Source organism: Oncorhynchus gorbuscha, linkage group LG03 (assembly GCF_021184085.1).
Source record: "Oncorhynchus gorbuscha isolate QuinsamMale2020 ecotype Even-year linkage group LG03, OgorEven_v1.0, whole genome shotgun sequence".
Taxonomy (NCBI): Eukaryota; Metazoa; Chordata; class Actinopteri; order Salmoniformes; family Salmonidae; genus Oncorhynchus; species Oncorhynchus gorbuscha.
Window position 1 is genome coordinate 45,155,409 of NC_060175.1, and position 12,527 is coordinate 45,167,935.

A 12,527-nucleotide genomic window follows, 5' to 3' on the forward strand; every position below is an offset into this window, starting at 1 on the left:
CTGTAAGTGCTGTTATTGTGAAGTGGAAGCGTCTAGGAGCAACAACGGCTTAGCCACAAAGTGGTAGGCCACACAAGCTCACAGAATGGGACCGACGAGTGCTGAAGCACGTACAAATCATCCTTCCTCGGTTACAACACTCACTATTGAGTTCCAAACTGCCTCTGGAAGCAAAATCAACACAATAACTGTTTGTCGGGAGCATCATGAAATTGGTTTACATGCCCGTGCAGCCGCACACAAGCCTAAGATCACCATGTGCAATACCAAACTTCAGCTGGAGTGGTGTAAAGCTGGCCGCGATTGGACTCTGGAGCAGTGGAAATGTGCTCCGAATCACTTTTCACCATCTGGCAGTCCTTCAGGCGAATCTGGGTTTGGCGGATGCCAGGAGAACGAATGCATAGTGCCAACTGTAAAGTTTGGCGGAGGAATAATAATGGTCTGGGGCTGTTTTTCATGGGTTGGGCTAGGTCCAGTGAAGGGAAATCTTAATGCTATATCATACATTGACATTCTAGATGATTCTGTGCTTCCAACGTTGTGGCAACAGCTTGGGGAAGGCCCTTTCCTGTTTCAGCATGACAATGCCCCGGTGCACAAAGCGAGGTCCATCAAGAAATGGTTTGTCGAGATCGGTGTGGAAGAACTTGACTGGCCTGCACAAACCCTGACCTCAACCCCATCAAACATCTTTGGGATGAATAGGAATGCTGACCTCTCAACATCAGTGCCCGACCTCAATAATGCTCAATAAGTCCGCAAAGAAATATTACAACATCTAGTGGAAAGGTCATACTTCTGGTCATGTAATGTATCTATCTCCATTAAATCAATTCCTTTTGTCTCTGGGTGGGTGTGTTCGTGTCTCTGTTAGCAGCAGAACATCTAGAGCAGGGTGGAGATCAGCGACGTCTCCTTCCTAGCAGCACTCTGGCTTCACAACCCAACACAGCAGAAACAACCATCTTACACTGTGCTCTGTCTGAGAGGGAAAGTCGTTCCCGCTCCACAGCACTTAAAGCTCCCCGTGAAGACACAGAGGAAAGAGAAATATTAGCTAGAATATTACACTTGTTGGACATTGGCTTAGAGACCTTCGAACCCACTGCAGGTGTAGATTGGTCATTTCGCTTCAGCCCACTGGCAGAAAGCAACAGTGTAGTGGATGGATAGGTTATTATCAGACTGGCACACATCCTCACTCGCCATGTCAGTCTCTAACCCGGTTCATCCTCCCTCCATCCCTCACTCCGCTCTGGGGGAATGAGGAGTGCAAGGGCCCAGCCCCGCCGGGAACAACCCTGTCACCTCTGATGGATGTCTCAGAAGATGAACAGATCGACAGGGGTGTCGCTGTGCCACTCTTTCATCATCCTCCTCCCGCCTCTGACATCCTCTCTCCTTCCTCCCCTCCTCGGAGGTGGTTGAGAGGCCGAGCCTGTGTTGTATGCATCTACTGTATTGTCCACCATGCCCACCCAGCCTAACAAACAAGTGAATGGATACCTTTAAAGCACAGGAATGGGACTGATTTGGCGTTATCTGGGTGGATAATGAGGGAGGCTGTGGCGCTACAGAGAGCTAGCCTCGAGCTCAGGTGTTCTCCACACAATGGCTCTGCATGGAACACAACCGATGCTGGCTGCACCACCTCTCCCATCTCCGTAGACCACGGACATCTACACCCATTCAAGCAAATTCATGGGAAGTGCGTGTCTTTAGGGCCTAGAATGAATTATGTCAGTGTCATAATCAGAACGTTTCAGCAGGAAGGCGGAGAAAAAAGTAGCACATTAGGCAGCATAATGAGACAAATGGAGGGATGGGCATCATAATGGATTCCTTGATGGAAGGTATTAATCACACCTCCTGGCTTGAGAAGACAACAGGATGCAGAACAGCAAAAGACGGGAGACACACCCACACAGGACCTTTGCTGTGTCATATACACATGGTTCAGTATGGAGACTTATGCAGTGTCCACCATCACCAGTGAGAAAGAGGAGGATGAGAAGAATCCAGTGAGAATCTAGTGTTGTGCTGGGGAGCCAGTCAGCTTACTCCAAGAGAGGGGAGAGGAGCACTGTTGCATACACAGGCCTTAATGAGCTCAGTACACTGTACGCACCGAGAACCCGCGGGATTGGACCGGACGCTCGGGTGGGAATCTGTACACACTGGAAGGGAGGATGGGAAAGGAGGAGGAGGCGGATAGTGAGGGGGCAGATCTCTGCCAATTAGAGTTATCCTCTGGCTCCCTGTCAAAGGCTTGTAATTGGCTGTGTGGACTGACTAGTGACACTCATGCCCAGAGAGAGAGAGAGAGAAATAGAGCAAGCGAGAACGCAAGAGAGGGAGAGAGGCGATGCTGATATCAGACCCCCCAATTAGCAGCCAGGCCTGAGGAGTGCAGAGCAGAGAGTAATTAATCCTGCTGTCTGCGTGGGGCAGGCAAAATCTTAGCTGTCTGATCCACACACACACAACCCCAGAGCAGAGCTCAGACTGAGCAATGATCACTGAGAGAACAGAGCTTTTTGACATGTAGCACCCACTGAGAGAACAGAGCTCAATATGAGACGAATGGAAGTATGTGAACCATAGAGAAAGAGAATTGTTAATATTTGTACTACATACATGACACTCATGAGTCAATAGGTTCACCCCATGTTTTCAAGGTAACTTGCAGAAGCATTCCTCTACTGAGTAGTCCTCTGCTTTCCAGAGAGTAGTGGCACACTCTGTACAGAGCCTCAGTATGTCTCTGCTTTCCAGAGAGTAGTGGTACACTCTGTACAGAGCCACAGTATGTCTCTGCTTTCCAGAGAGTAGTGGTACACTCTGTACAGAGCCTCAGTATGTCTCTGCTTTCCAGAGAGTAGTGGTACACTCTGTACAGAGCCTCAGTATGTCTCTGCTTTCCAGAGAGTAGTGGTACACTCTGTACAGAGCCTCAGTATGTCTCTGCTTTCCAGAGAGTAGTGGCACACTGTACAGAGCCTCAGTATGTCTCTGCTTTCCAGAGAGTAGTGGTACACTCTGCCACAGTATGTCTCTGCTTTCCAGAGGGTAGTGGTACACTCTGTACAGAGCCTCAGTATGTCTCTGTTTTCCAGAGAGTAGTGGTACACTCTGCCACAGTATGTCTCTGCTTTCCAGAGAGTAGTGGTACACTCTGTACAGAGCCACAGTATGTCTCTGCTTTCCAGAGAGTAGTGGTACACTCTGCCACAGTATGTCTCTGCTTTCCAGAGGGTAGTGGTACACTCTGTACAGAGCCACAGTATGTCTCTGCTTTCCAGAGAGTAGTGGCACACTCTGTACAGAGCCTCAGTATGTCTCTGCTTTCCAGAGAGTAGTGGTACACTCTGCCACAGTATGTCTCTGCTTTCCAGAGGGTAGTGGTACACTCTGTACAGAGCCTCAGTATGTCTCTGCTTTCCAGAGGGTAGTGGTACACTCTGTACAGAGCCTCAGTATGTCTCTGCTTTCCAGAGGGTAGTGGTACACTCTGTACAGAGCCACAGTATGTCTCTGCTTTCCAGAGAGTAGTGGTACACTCTGTACAGAGCCTCAGTTTGTCTCTGTTTTCCAGAGAGTAGTGGTACACTCTGCCACAGTATGTCTCTGCTTTCCAGAGAGTAGTGGTACACTCTGTACAGAGCCACAGTATGTCTCTGCTTTCCAGAGAGTAGTGGTACACTCTGCCACAGTATGTCTCTGCTTTCCAGAGGGTAGTGGTACACTCTGTACAGAGCCTCAGTATGTCTCTGCTTTCCAGAGAGTAGTGGTACACTCTGTACAGAGCCACAGTATGTCTCTGCTTTCCAGAGAGTAGTGGCACACTCTGTACAGAGCCTCAGTATGTCTCTGCTTTCCAGAGAGTAGTGGTACACTCTATACAGAGCCACAGTATGTCTCTGCTTTCCAGAGAGTAGTGGCACACTCTGTACAGAGCCTCAGTATGTCTCTGCTTTCCAGAGAGTAGTGGTACACTCTGTACAGAGCCTCAGTATGTCTCTGCTTTCCAGAGAGTAGTGGTACACTCTGTACAGAGCCACAGTATGTCTCTGCTTTCCAGAGAGTAGTGGTACACTCTGCCACAGTATGTCTCTGCTTTCCAGAGGGTAGTGGTACACTCTGTACAGAGCCACAGTATGTCTCTGCTTTCCAGAGAGTAGTGGTACACTCTGTACAGAGCCACAGTATGTCTCTGTTTTCCAGAGAGTAGTGGTACACTCTGCCACAGTATGTCTCTGCTTTCCAGAGAGTAGTGGCACACTGTACAGAGCCTCAGTATGTCTCTGCTTTCCAGAGAGTAGTGGTACACTCTGCCACAGTATGTCTCTGCTTTCCAGAGAGTAGTGGCACACTGTACAGAGCCTCAGTATGTCTCTGCTTTCCAGAGAGTAGTGGTACACTCTGTACAGAGCCACAGTATGTCTCTGCTTTCCAGAGAGTAGTGGTACACTCTGTACAGAGCCTCAGTATGTCTCTGCTTTCCAGAGAGTAGTGGTACACTCTGCCACAGTATGTCTCTGCTTTCCAGAGAGTAGTGGTACACTCTGTACAGAGCCTCAGTATGTCTCTGCTTTCCAGAGAGTAGTGGTACACTCTGCCACAGTATGTCTCTGCTTTCCAGAGAGTAGTGATACACTCTGTACAGAGCCTCAGTATGTCTCTGCTTTCCAGAGAGTAGTGGTACACTCTGTACAGAGCCACAGTATGTCTCTGCTTTCCAGAGAGTAGTGGTACACTCTGCCACAGTATGTCTCTGCTTTCCAGAGAGTAGTGGTACACTCTGTACAGAGCCACAGTATGTCTCTGCTTTCCAGAGAGTAGTGGTACACTCTGTACAGAGCCTCAGTATGTCTCTGCTTTCCAGAGAGTAGTGGTACACTCTGTACAGAGCCTCAGTATGTCTCTGCTTTCCAGAGAGTAGTGGTACACTCTGTACAGAGCCACAGTATGTATCTGCTTTGCTCTGAAGACATAGACAGCAGCAGTAAAAAGTGGTTTCATATCAGCTCCGTCTTCCACCCATGACACATTGAGGAATGATCCTCTCTAACCGTCCCGCCCACCCTTCTCTCCACTCTCTGGTCCAGGGAGTCTCTGTTAAACGCACAAACATTTTGTTTTATTGACAATCCATAAAAAGCGGACCATTATGGCTGTAGCGTTTTACGGGCTTGTACACAACCCCCTCAGACTAATGGTGGCCATTAATAAAGCAAGACAGGGAGAGGAACGGAGCCATTTGTGATAGCAGAGCACCCAGTCAATGTCCAGTTCTGTTCCTCAACACTCAGCATTACAGGACGGATGTTCAGGTCCTTCAAATCCACAAATGAATCATTCCCAGAGGACCTCCAATGCCAGTTCAGACCGCTCCGTCTCAGTGAAAACTTTCCAATTACATGTCTCTCTCAGTGTGAGTCAGGGCTCTTTGTGGAGGTGTGTTCTGGGTAGTGGGTACTGTCTGTCTGGGGATTGGAGTGAGACCAAAATTCAATCATCCCCCTCATACACAGTCTTCTCTTCAGCTCTTTTATGAGACCGTTTCTCCAATCACACACCTAGTCAAAATCCTGTCCCGAGTTCTCACTCGACACAGACAGTCGAATCTGCACGCTCGCTTGCACAAACACAAATGCTCATGGACACAAGCTAGGATGGAGAAATAAAATGAGACACCACAATTGTTTCTCAATAATGTAACTTTCTCTTTTGTGTTGTTTTAGGGATAACCTATCCTTAAGAGTCGATTGACGCACCGGTGCATCAATCTAAGTGTCATAAATAATAAAAACATTAAAATCTGTCAGTATAAGCTATGTCGCCCTTCCGCATCTGTGGTGGGAGGTGGCCGAGCTACAGCCGTGTTTATCAGATCATGGAGACATCCCGAAAATCGCTCTTCTCAAAAAACGTTCAAAGCGTCCGAACGGTTTGGCCTATAAACTACTCTATGGAGAGACTCTCACGATGGTGGTTTCCGTTTTGCTCTACCAACCCCATATGTGTCAAGGGACTCATCTGAAATAAGTCGGTAATGCTGATGTGCCACCTTCTGCCTGTAGCGTCCGAAGCGTTTGAGCTACAACGGTGTCTGGTGTAAACCGGCTACGAGACAGTTTGCTCTATGGCCAAAATGTGTGTGTGTGTGAGACTGAAGGTAACCCATACAAACGAATGGAAGTATAGAGGTAGTTTTGTGCCAACAAAATTAAGGGGTTAAATATGTGTAAATAAAACAAACATATTTCCTGATCTCCTAGACTTCATAACCTTATTTGTCGTGGCTAATTGAGGTAAGATAGTAATTCTTCTCATAGATTATGCATGTATGAACTACACATTGACACATTCAACCCAAAGTTCCGGAGCGTGACATTAACCCTTATCCAATCAAAATATGTTTTCTCCAGATTCCTGAAAATGGAGACGGAGAGAAGAGGCGGGAGCTTGCCAACCAGAACTCAAAACTTTGCATGTTGTGGCCGGTTTATTGTGTCTTACCTCCACCTCTCTGCACCAGCATGGTGACCTCACTTCCTTTGGGGCACTTGCTGAGCAGGTCCACCACCTGGTTGTGGCTCATGCTCTGGACGTTCCTCTTGTTCACCTCCACAATAATGTCCCCCTCCTTCAGGCCCCTGCAGCGGGGGTAGTCTACGATCTGTTTGACCCTCTGTCCTCCCCCTGCAGGGCTGTCTGCGATGGTGAACCCAAAGCCTTTGTCTCCCTTCTCCATGTGCACTGTGATCAGCTCCGGCTGCGTCGCTATGGACGACGCCAGCGTCACAGAGTCGCTGGGGTAACCGTGCGAGCCGTTGGACGCCACCTCGGCAGAGGAGGGGCTGTGGGGTCCTGACTCTCTCATCCCATTAACGGGGCCTCCGGTCTGGCTGCCGTGGCTGGACGGAGAGTCGTAGCTCTCCTGGCCGTTGATGATGATAGGCTCCTTGTCCACGATGGCCACGGAGGTCACCAGGCTAGTGTTGGGGTCGTCTGGGTCAAAGGGCAGGGGGTAGCCGCGGCACAGCTCCAGGTTGACGATGGAGCCGATCTGGATGGACTGGAAGACCTTCACCACCTGAGCGTGGGTGTAGCCCAGCACGCACGTGTCATTGACACTCACGATCACGTCACCTAGGGGAAGAGAAGGTGAAATTTATGTTGGATAATTAGCTCCATGTCACAAACTGAAATCATGGAAGTAACACTGGAACTGTATATTGCTCAATTAGAACACCTACACTATTACACCTACACTATTACACCTACACTATTACACCTACACTACTACACCTACACTACTACACTATTACACCTACACTATTACACCTACACTACTACACCTACACTACACTACACTACTACACCTACCCTACTACACCTACCCTACACTACTACACCTACACTACTACACCTACACTACACACCACTACACCTACACTATTACACCTACACTATTACACCTACACTATTACACCTACACTATTACACCTACACTACTACACCTACACTACTACACCTACACTACTACACCTACACTACTACACCTACACTACTACACCTACACTACTACTATTACACTACACCACCTACACTACACCACTACTATTACACCTACACTATTACACCTACACTATTACACCTACACTACTACACCTACACTACTTCACCTACACTACTACACCTACACTATTACACCTACACTACTACACCTACACTACTACACCTACACTACTACACCTACACTACTACACCTACACTACACCACTACACCTACACTATTACACCTACACTATTACACCTACACTATTACACCTACACTATTACACCTACACTATTACACCTACACTATTACACCTACACTATTACACCTACACTATTACACCTACACTATTACAACTACACTACTACACCTACACTACTACACCTACACTACTACACTACTACACCTACACTATTACACCTATACTATTACACCTACACTACTACACCTACACTACTACACCTACACTACTACACCTACACTACTACACCTACACTACTACACCACACTACTACACCTACACTACTACACCTACACTATTACACCTACACTATTACACCTACACTATTACACCTACACTATTACACCTACACCGCTACACCTACACCGCTACACCTACACTGCTACACCTACACTACACTACTACACCTACACTACTACACCTACACTACACTACTACACCTACACTACTACACCTACACTACTACTACCTACACTACTACTACTACACCTACACTACTACACCTACACTACTACACCTACACTACACTATTACACCTACACTACTACACCTACACTACACTACTACACCTACACTATTACACCTACACTACTACACCTACACTACACTACTACACTACACTACTACACCTACACTACTACACCTACACTACTACACCTACACTACTACACCTACACTATTACACCTACACTACTACACCTACACTACACTACTACACCTACACTACTACACCTACACTACACTATTACACCTACACTACACTATTACACCTACACTACACTATTACACCTACACCATTCAGTGGTCACCCACCAGGAGAGCACCAGCTTCAGTTCCTCAACCAACCTTGATAAGTCAACTGTTTTTATTGCAGGGTTGGAACAGAATCCTCTGTAGCTCTCAAAGAGTTGGTGACCACCTCTTAATAATGACACGGAACAACAGAGAGGAGGCCCACCTGTCTCCATCTTGCCGTCGATGGCAGCAGGTCCATCCAGAACCAGACTCTTGATCTGTAGGAACTCATCAGGCTCGTCACCCCCGACGACTGTGAAGCCAAACCCTCGGTGGCTCTTCCTTAGTTTGGTGTTGATAAAGGTTCCCTTCAGCTCCGCCGGGTTCCGCGTGAAGAAGGGCTTCCCTCCTGGGGAACACACACACCTTTCATAAGAACCCGTTGATCTCATGTGCTCTGCTAGCCAAAGGAGGAGGGGTTACTCTAAACAGTCTTGGCTCTGGATCAGTGAGTGCTCTAGAAGAGATGTGTTGGTTTGATGAGCTCCATTAATCATAAAGGGACTGATTAAGATCGATAGATTAATTAGGCTAAGAGGGATTCCATGAGCTAGGGGGCAGCAGCCTGTTGGGCCTGAGAATAGGGGTAATCTGATGGGTAAATCCCCCAGACCTAGCCCCAGTCCCAGTCTGTGGGGGCTGCTATCCCCTATAGAGTGCTACACTATTGGGTAAAACCCAGGGTTTTATCTGGGTCTGGCAGCATGGTTAGATGAGTAGTAAAATAATATTCACTGTCAATTCTAAAAGTGTATGATTACACTGTGGTACAGTTCTATATACACGTCAGCCATCAGTTTAAAATAGCTTTTCAAGGCTTGACACTAGGATGGGAAGGAAGTGTGTGTTTGTGAGTGTGTGTGTGGGGTTATTGTCAGACTAATTCCCAGTGATTTAAAAACAGATGTTTCTAAGCTTATGCGTAATAGCCTGGCGTGCCACCAAGACTGCCAGTGTATAGAGACCAAGACAGTGTATAGAGACCAAGGCAGCACTGAACTCTCTCTACTCTGGTACACTCTGGAGTCTAGACATGGAGTTGGCAGACTCATATAGCTTAGGCAAATGGACACCCGAGTCGGTTTTATGAAATAAGAACAGCTAGAGTCTGGCGTCTGTAATCTAGATCCAAGCCCTCGGACTCTCCTACTATGACTGGTTCCAGTCATGCTGTCAGATGGACAAATGTTCACAGAGTTTATATGAGAGATGGAGTGGGATAGTCAGAGTTTATATGAGAGATGGAGTGGGATATTCAGAGTTTATATGAGAGATGGAGTGGGATATTCAGAGTTTATATGAGAGATGGAGTGGGATATTCAGAGTTTATATGAGAGATGGAGTGGGATATTCAGAGTTTATATGAGAGATGGAGTGGGATATTCAGAGTTTATATGAGAGATGGAGTGGGATATTCAGAGTTTATATGAGAGATGGAGTGGGATATTCAGAGTTTATATGAGAGATGGAGTGGGATATTCAGAGTTTATATGAGAGATGGAGTGGGATATTCAGAGTTTATATGAGAGATGGAGTGGGATATTCAGAGTTTATTGAAGTGATATATTGACTGTGGAAGGAAGCGCGTGGAATGAAAAGGGAGACATTAAAGCAGGGAAGATGGCCGCGAGGGATTGGAGAGTGACTAACAAACTGCAGATGCTACACTTACAGGGCGGAGGAGTACAGCTTATGCATACAATGAAAAATGTATTACCCTTGGAGTTAGAGAGTGTCCTTGTGTTTGCCTTGAAATAATTCAAGACAGAAGAGGCAGACCAATGCAGTAATATTGAGGAGTAAAAAAAAAGAAAGATTGTATTTATTTATTTATTTTTACAAAAGAGAAGTAGGTGTAGGAATTTGAAAGCAGGGTGACTTAAAAGAGCTGGGCAAAAAGAGAGATTTGTGTGGTGGAATCTCAAGGCCTTGAGTTGCTTTGGGCAGCGCCAGTCAGGGGCCTGAGCTTACAGAGATGGAGAAAGACAGAGAGTGTGAGTGAGTGTGAGTCAGAGAGGCGAGCGAGAGCGAGATAGAGTGAGGCACGTGATGAGGGAACACATCCACAATGTCGCAAACAGAAATTGACCAATAACCTCAAAAAACTATATTATTATATATTGACCAGGCCAGGACTCACGTTTTGGCCCAATGAGGGGCGGTAGTGGGGGTCTGGCTTGGGTTTCCCTGTAGGTCTCCTGGTGGTTGGCGGTATAGCTGGCCAGGGGGGCACCAGCCATGGTAGCATCCTCTATCCATTCTGGAACAGCAAAGGGCACACTTCCTGTCTCTGGTGTCTGTACAGTTACGGTGATCCTTATGGTTCACCACAATGGGTGGCTTGACAACTACTGTACTGCATTGAGCCACAATGGCTGCCGATTAAAGTAATACAATCTCTGATCGATCAAAATGGCAGCCTCACTTTGTAGGCTTTGTAGGCTTAAGTCTTCATTAATACTCTCAGCATCAAGATTCAATCAATGAAAGAGTAAAAGTCATAGATCTGGAGCATAAAGAGATATTAAGCTTAAAGGAGAAAAAGTCAGCAGGTAGGTAATGAAGTCAGAAGCTCATTTAGCTGAGTGAGCAGAGCGGGGACCAATAGGCAGGTTCCGAGTGGTGTGACCTGCATGAAGACAGGAAACATGGAGGACATTCTACATCCTGGACGTAAGGAAGTGTCTGGACAGTGATGCTGAACTTTTTCATTTGTCTCTCTATTTCAGCAAACTGCTGGACGGACAGAGACAAATGTAAACTGTTTGCATCACTGTTCAAAGACATACATAGCGTACTGTGTAGACTAAAGAGACCTAAAGCATATGTCCTGAAATGCTTTTCACTAGGAGAACATGACCCAGAAATATTATAACTATCATATTGTGATACATTTTCATTGCTGTAACAGACTTTTAATGTATTATTGTCAAACCAAAAAAACTTACCTAGACCTGTAGACTTACAAAATCATTCATATTAGCACAAATACTTTGGAGAGAGTATCAGTGACACTTAAAACATTGCCAAATTAATAAAAAAAGACCTATTTTCAAGGCCATTAAAATAAATCATAGGTATGCCTTTATGGTTTCTCGATAGCAAATCATAAAGAGAATAGAGCAGGGCAGAAAGAGAAGAGAGCAGGGCAGAAAGAGAAGAGAAGAGAGCAGGGCAGAAAGAGAAGAGAGCAGGGCAGAAAGAGAAGAGAGCAGGGCAGAAGGATAAGAGAAGAGAGCAGGACAGAAAGATAAGAGAAGAGAGCAGGGCAGAAAGATAAGAGAAGAGAGCAGGGCAGAAAGAGAAGAGAAGGGAGCAGGGCAGAAAGAGAAGAGAAGAGAGCAGGGCAGAAAGAGAAGAGAGCAGGGCAGAAAGAGAAGAGAAGAGAGCAGGGCAGAAGGATAAGAGAAGAGAGCAGGGCAGAAGGATAAGAGAAGAGAGCAGGGCAGAAGGATAAGAGAAGAGAGCAGGGCAGAAAGAGAAGAGAAGAGAGCAGGGCAGAAAGATAAGAGAAGAGAGCAGGGCAGAAAGATAAGAGAAGAGAGCAGGGCAGAAAGAGAAGAGAAGGGAGCAGGGCAGAAAGATAAGAGAAGAGAGCAGGGCAGAAGGATAAGAGAAGAGAGCAGGGCAGAAGGATAAGAGAAGAGAGCAGGGCAGAAAGATAAGAGAAGAGAGCAGGGCAGAAAGATAAGAGAAGAGAGCAGGGCAGAAAGAGAAGAGAAGAGAGCAGGGCAGAAAGAGAACATGGCAGAAAGAGAAGAGAAGTGAGCAGGGCAGAAAGAGAAGAGAGGAGGGCAGAAAGATAAGAGAAGAGAGCAGGGCAGAAAGATAACATGGCAGAAAGAGAAGAGAAGAGAGCAGGGCAGAAAGATAAGAGAAGAGAGCAGGGCAGAAAGATAAGAGAAGAGAGCAGGGCAGAAAGAG

The 12,527-nt window shown here is 46.6% G+C and overlaps 1 protein-coding gene across 1 annotated transcript in view; it reads right to left on the bottom strand.

The window, feature by feature from the left end:
- magi1b (membrane associated guanylate kinase, WW and PDZ domain containing 1b) overlaps positions 1-12,527 on the bottom strand; it is a 216,373-nt gene that overhangs the window by 26,341 nt on the left and 177,505 nt on the right. The window contains 3 exon segments of the mRNA XM_046342648.1: positions 6,526-7,158; positions 8,767-8,952; positions 10,744-10,863. Of these exon segments, the coding sequence (XP_046198604.1) occupies positions 6,526-7,158; positions 8,767-8,952; positions 10,744-10,863 (939 nt within the window).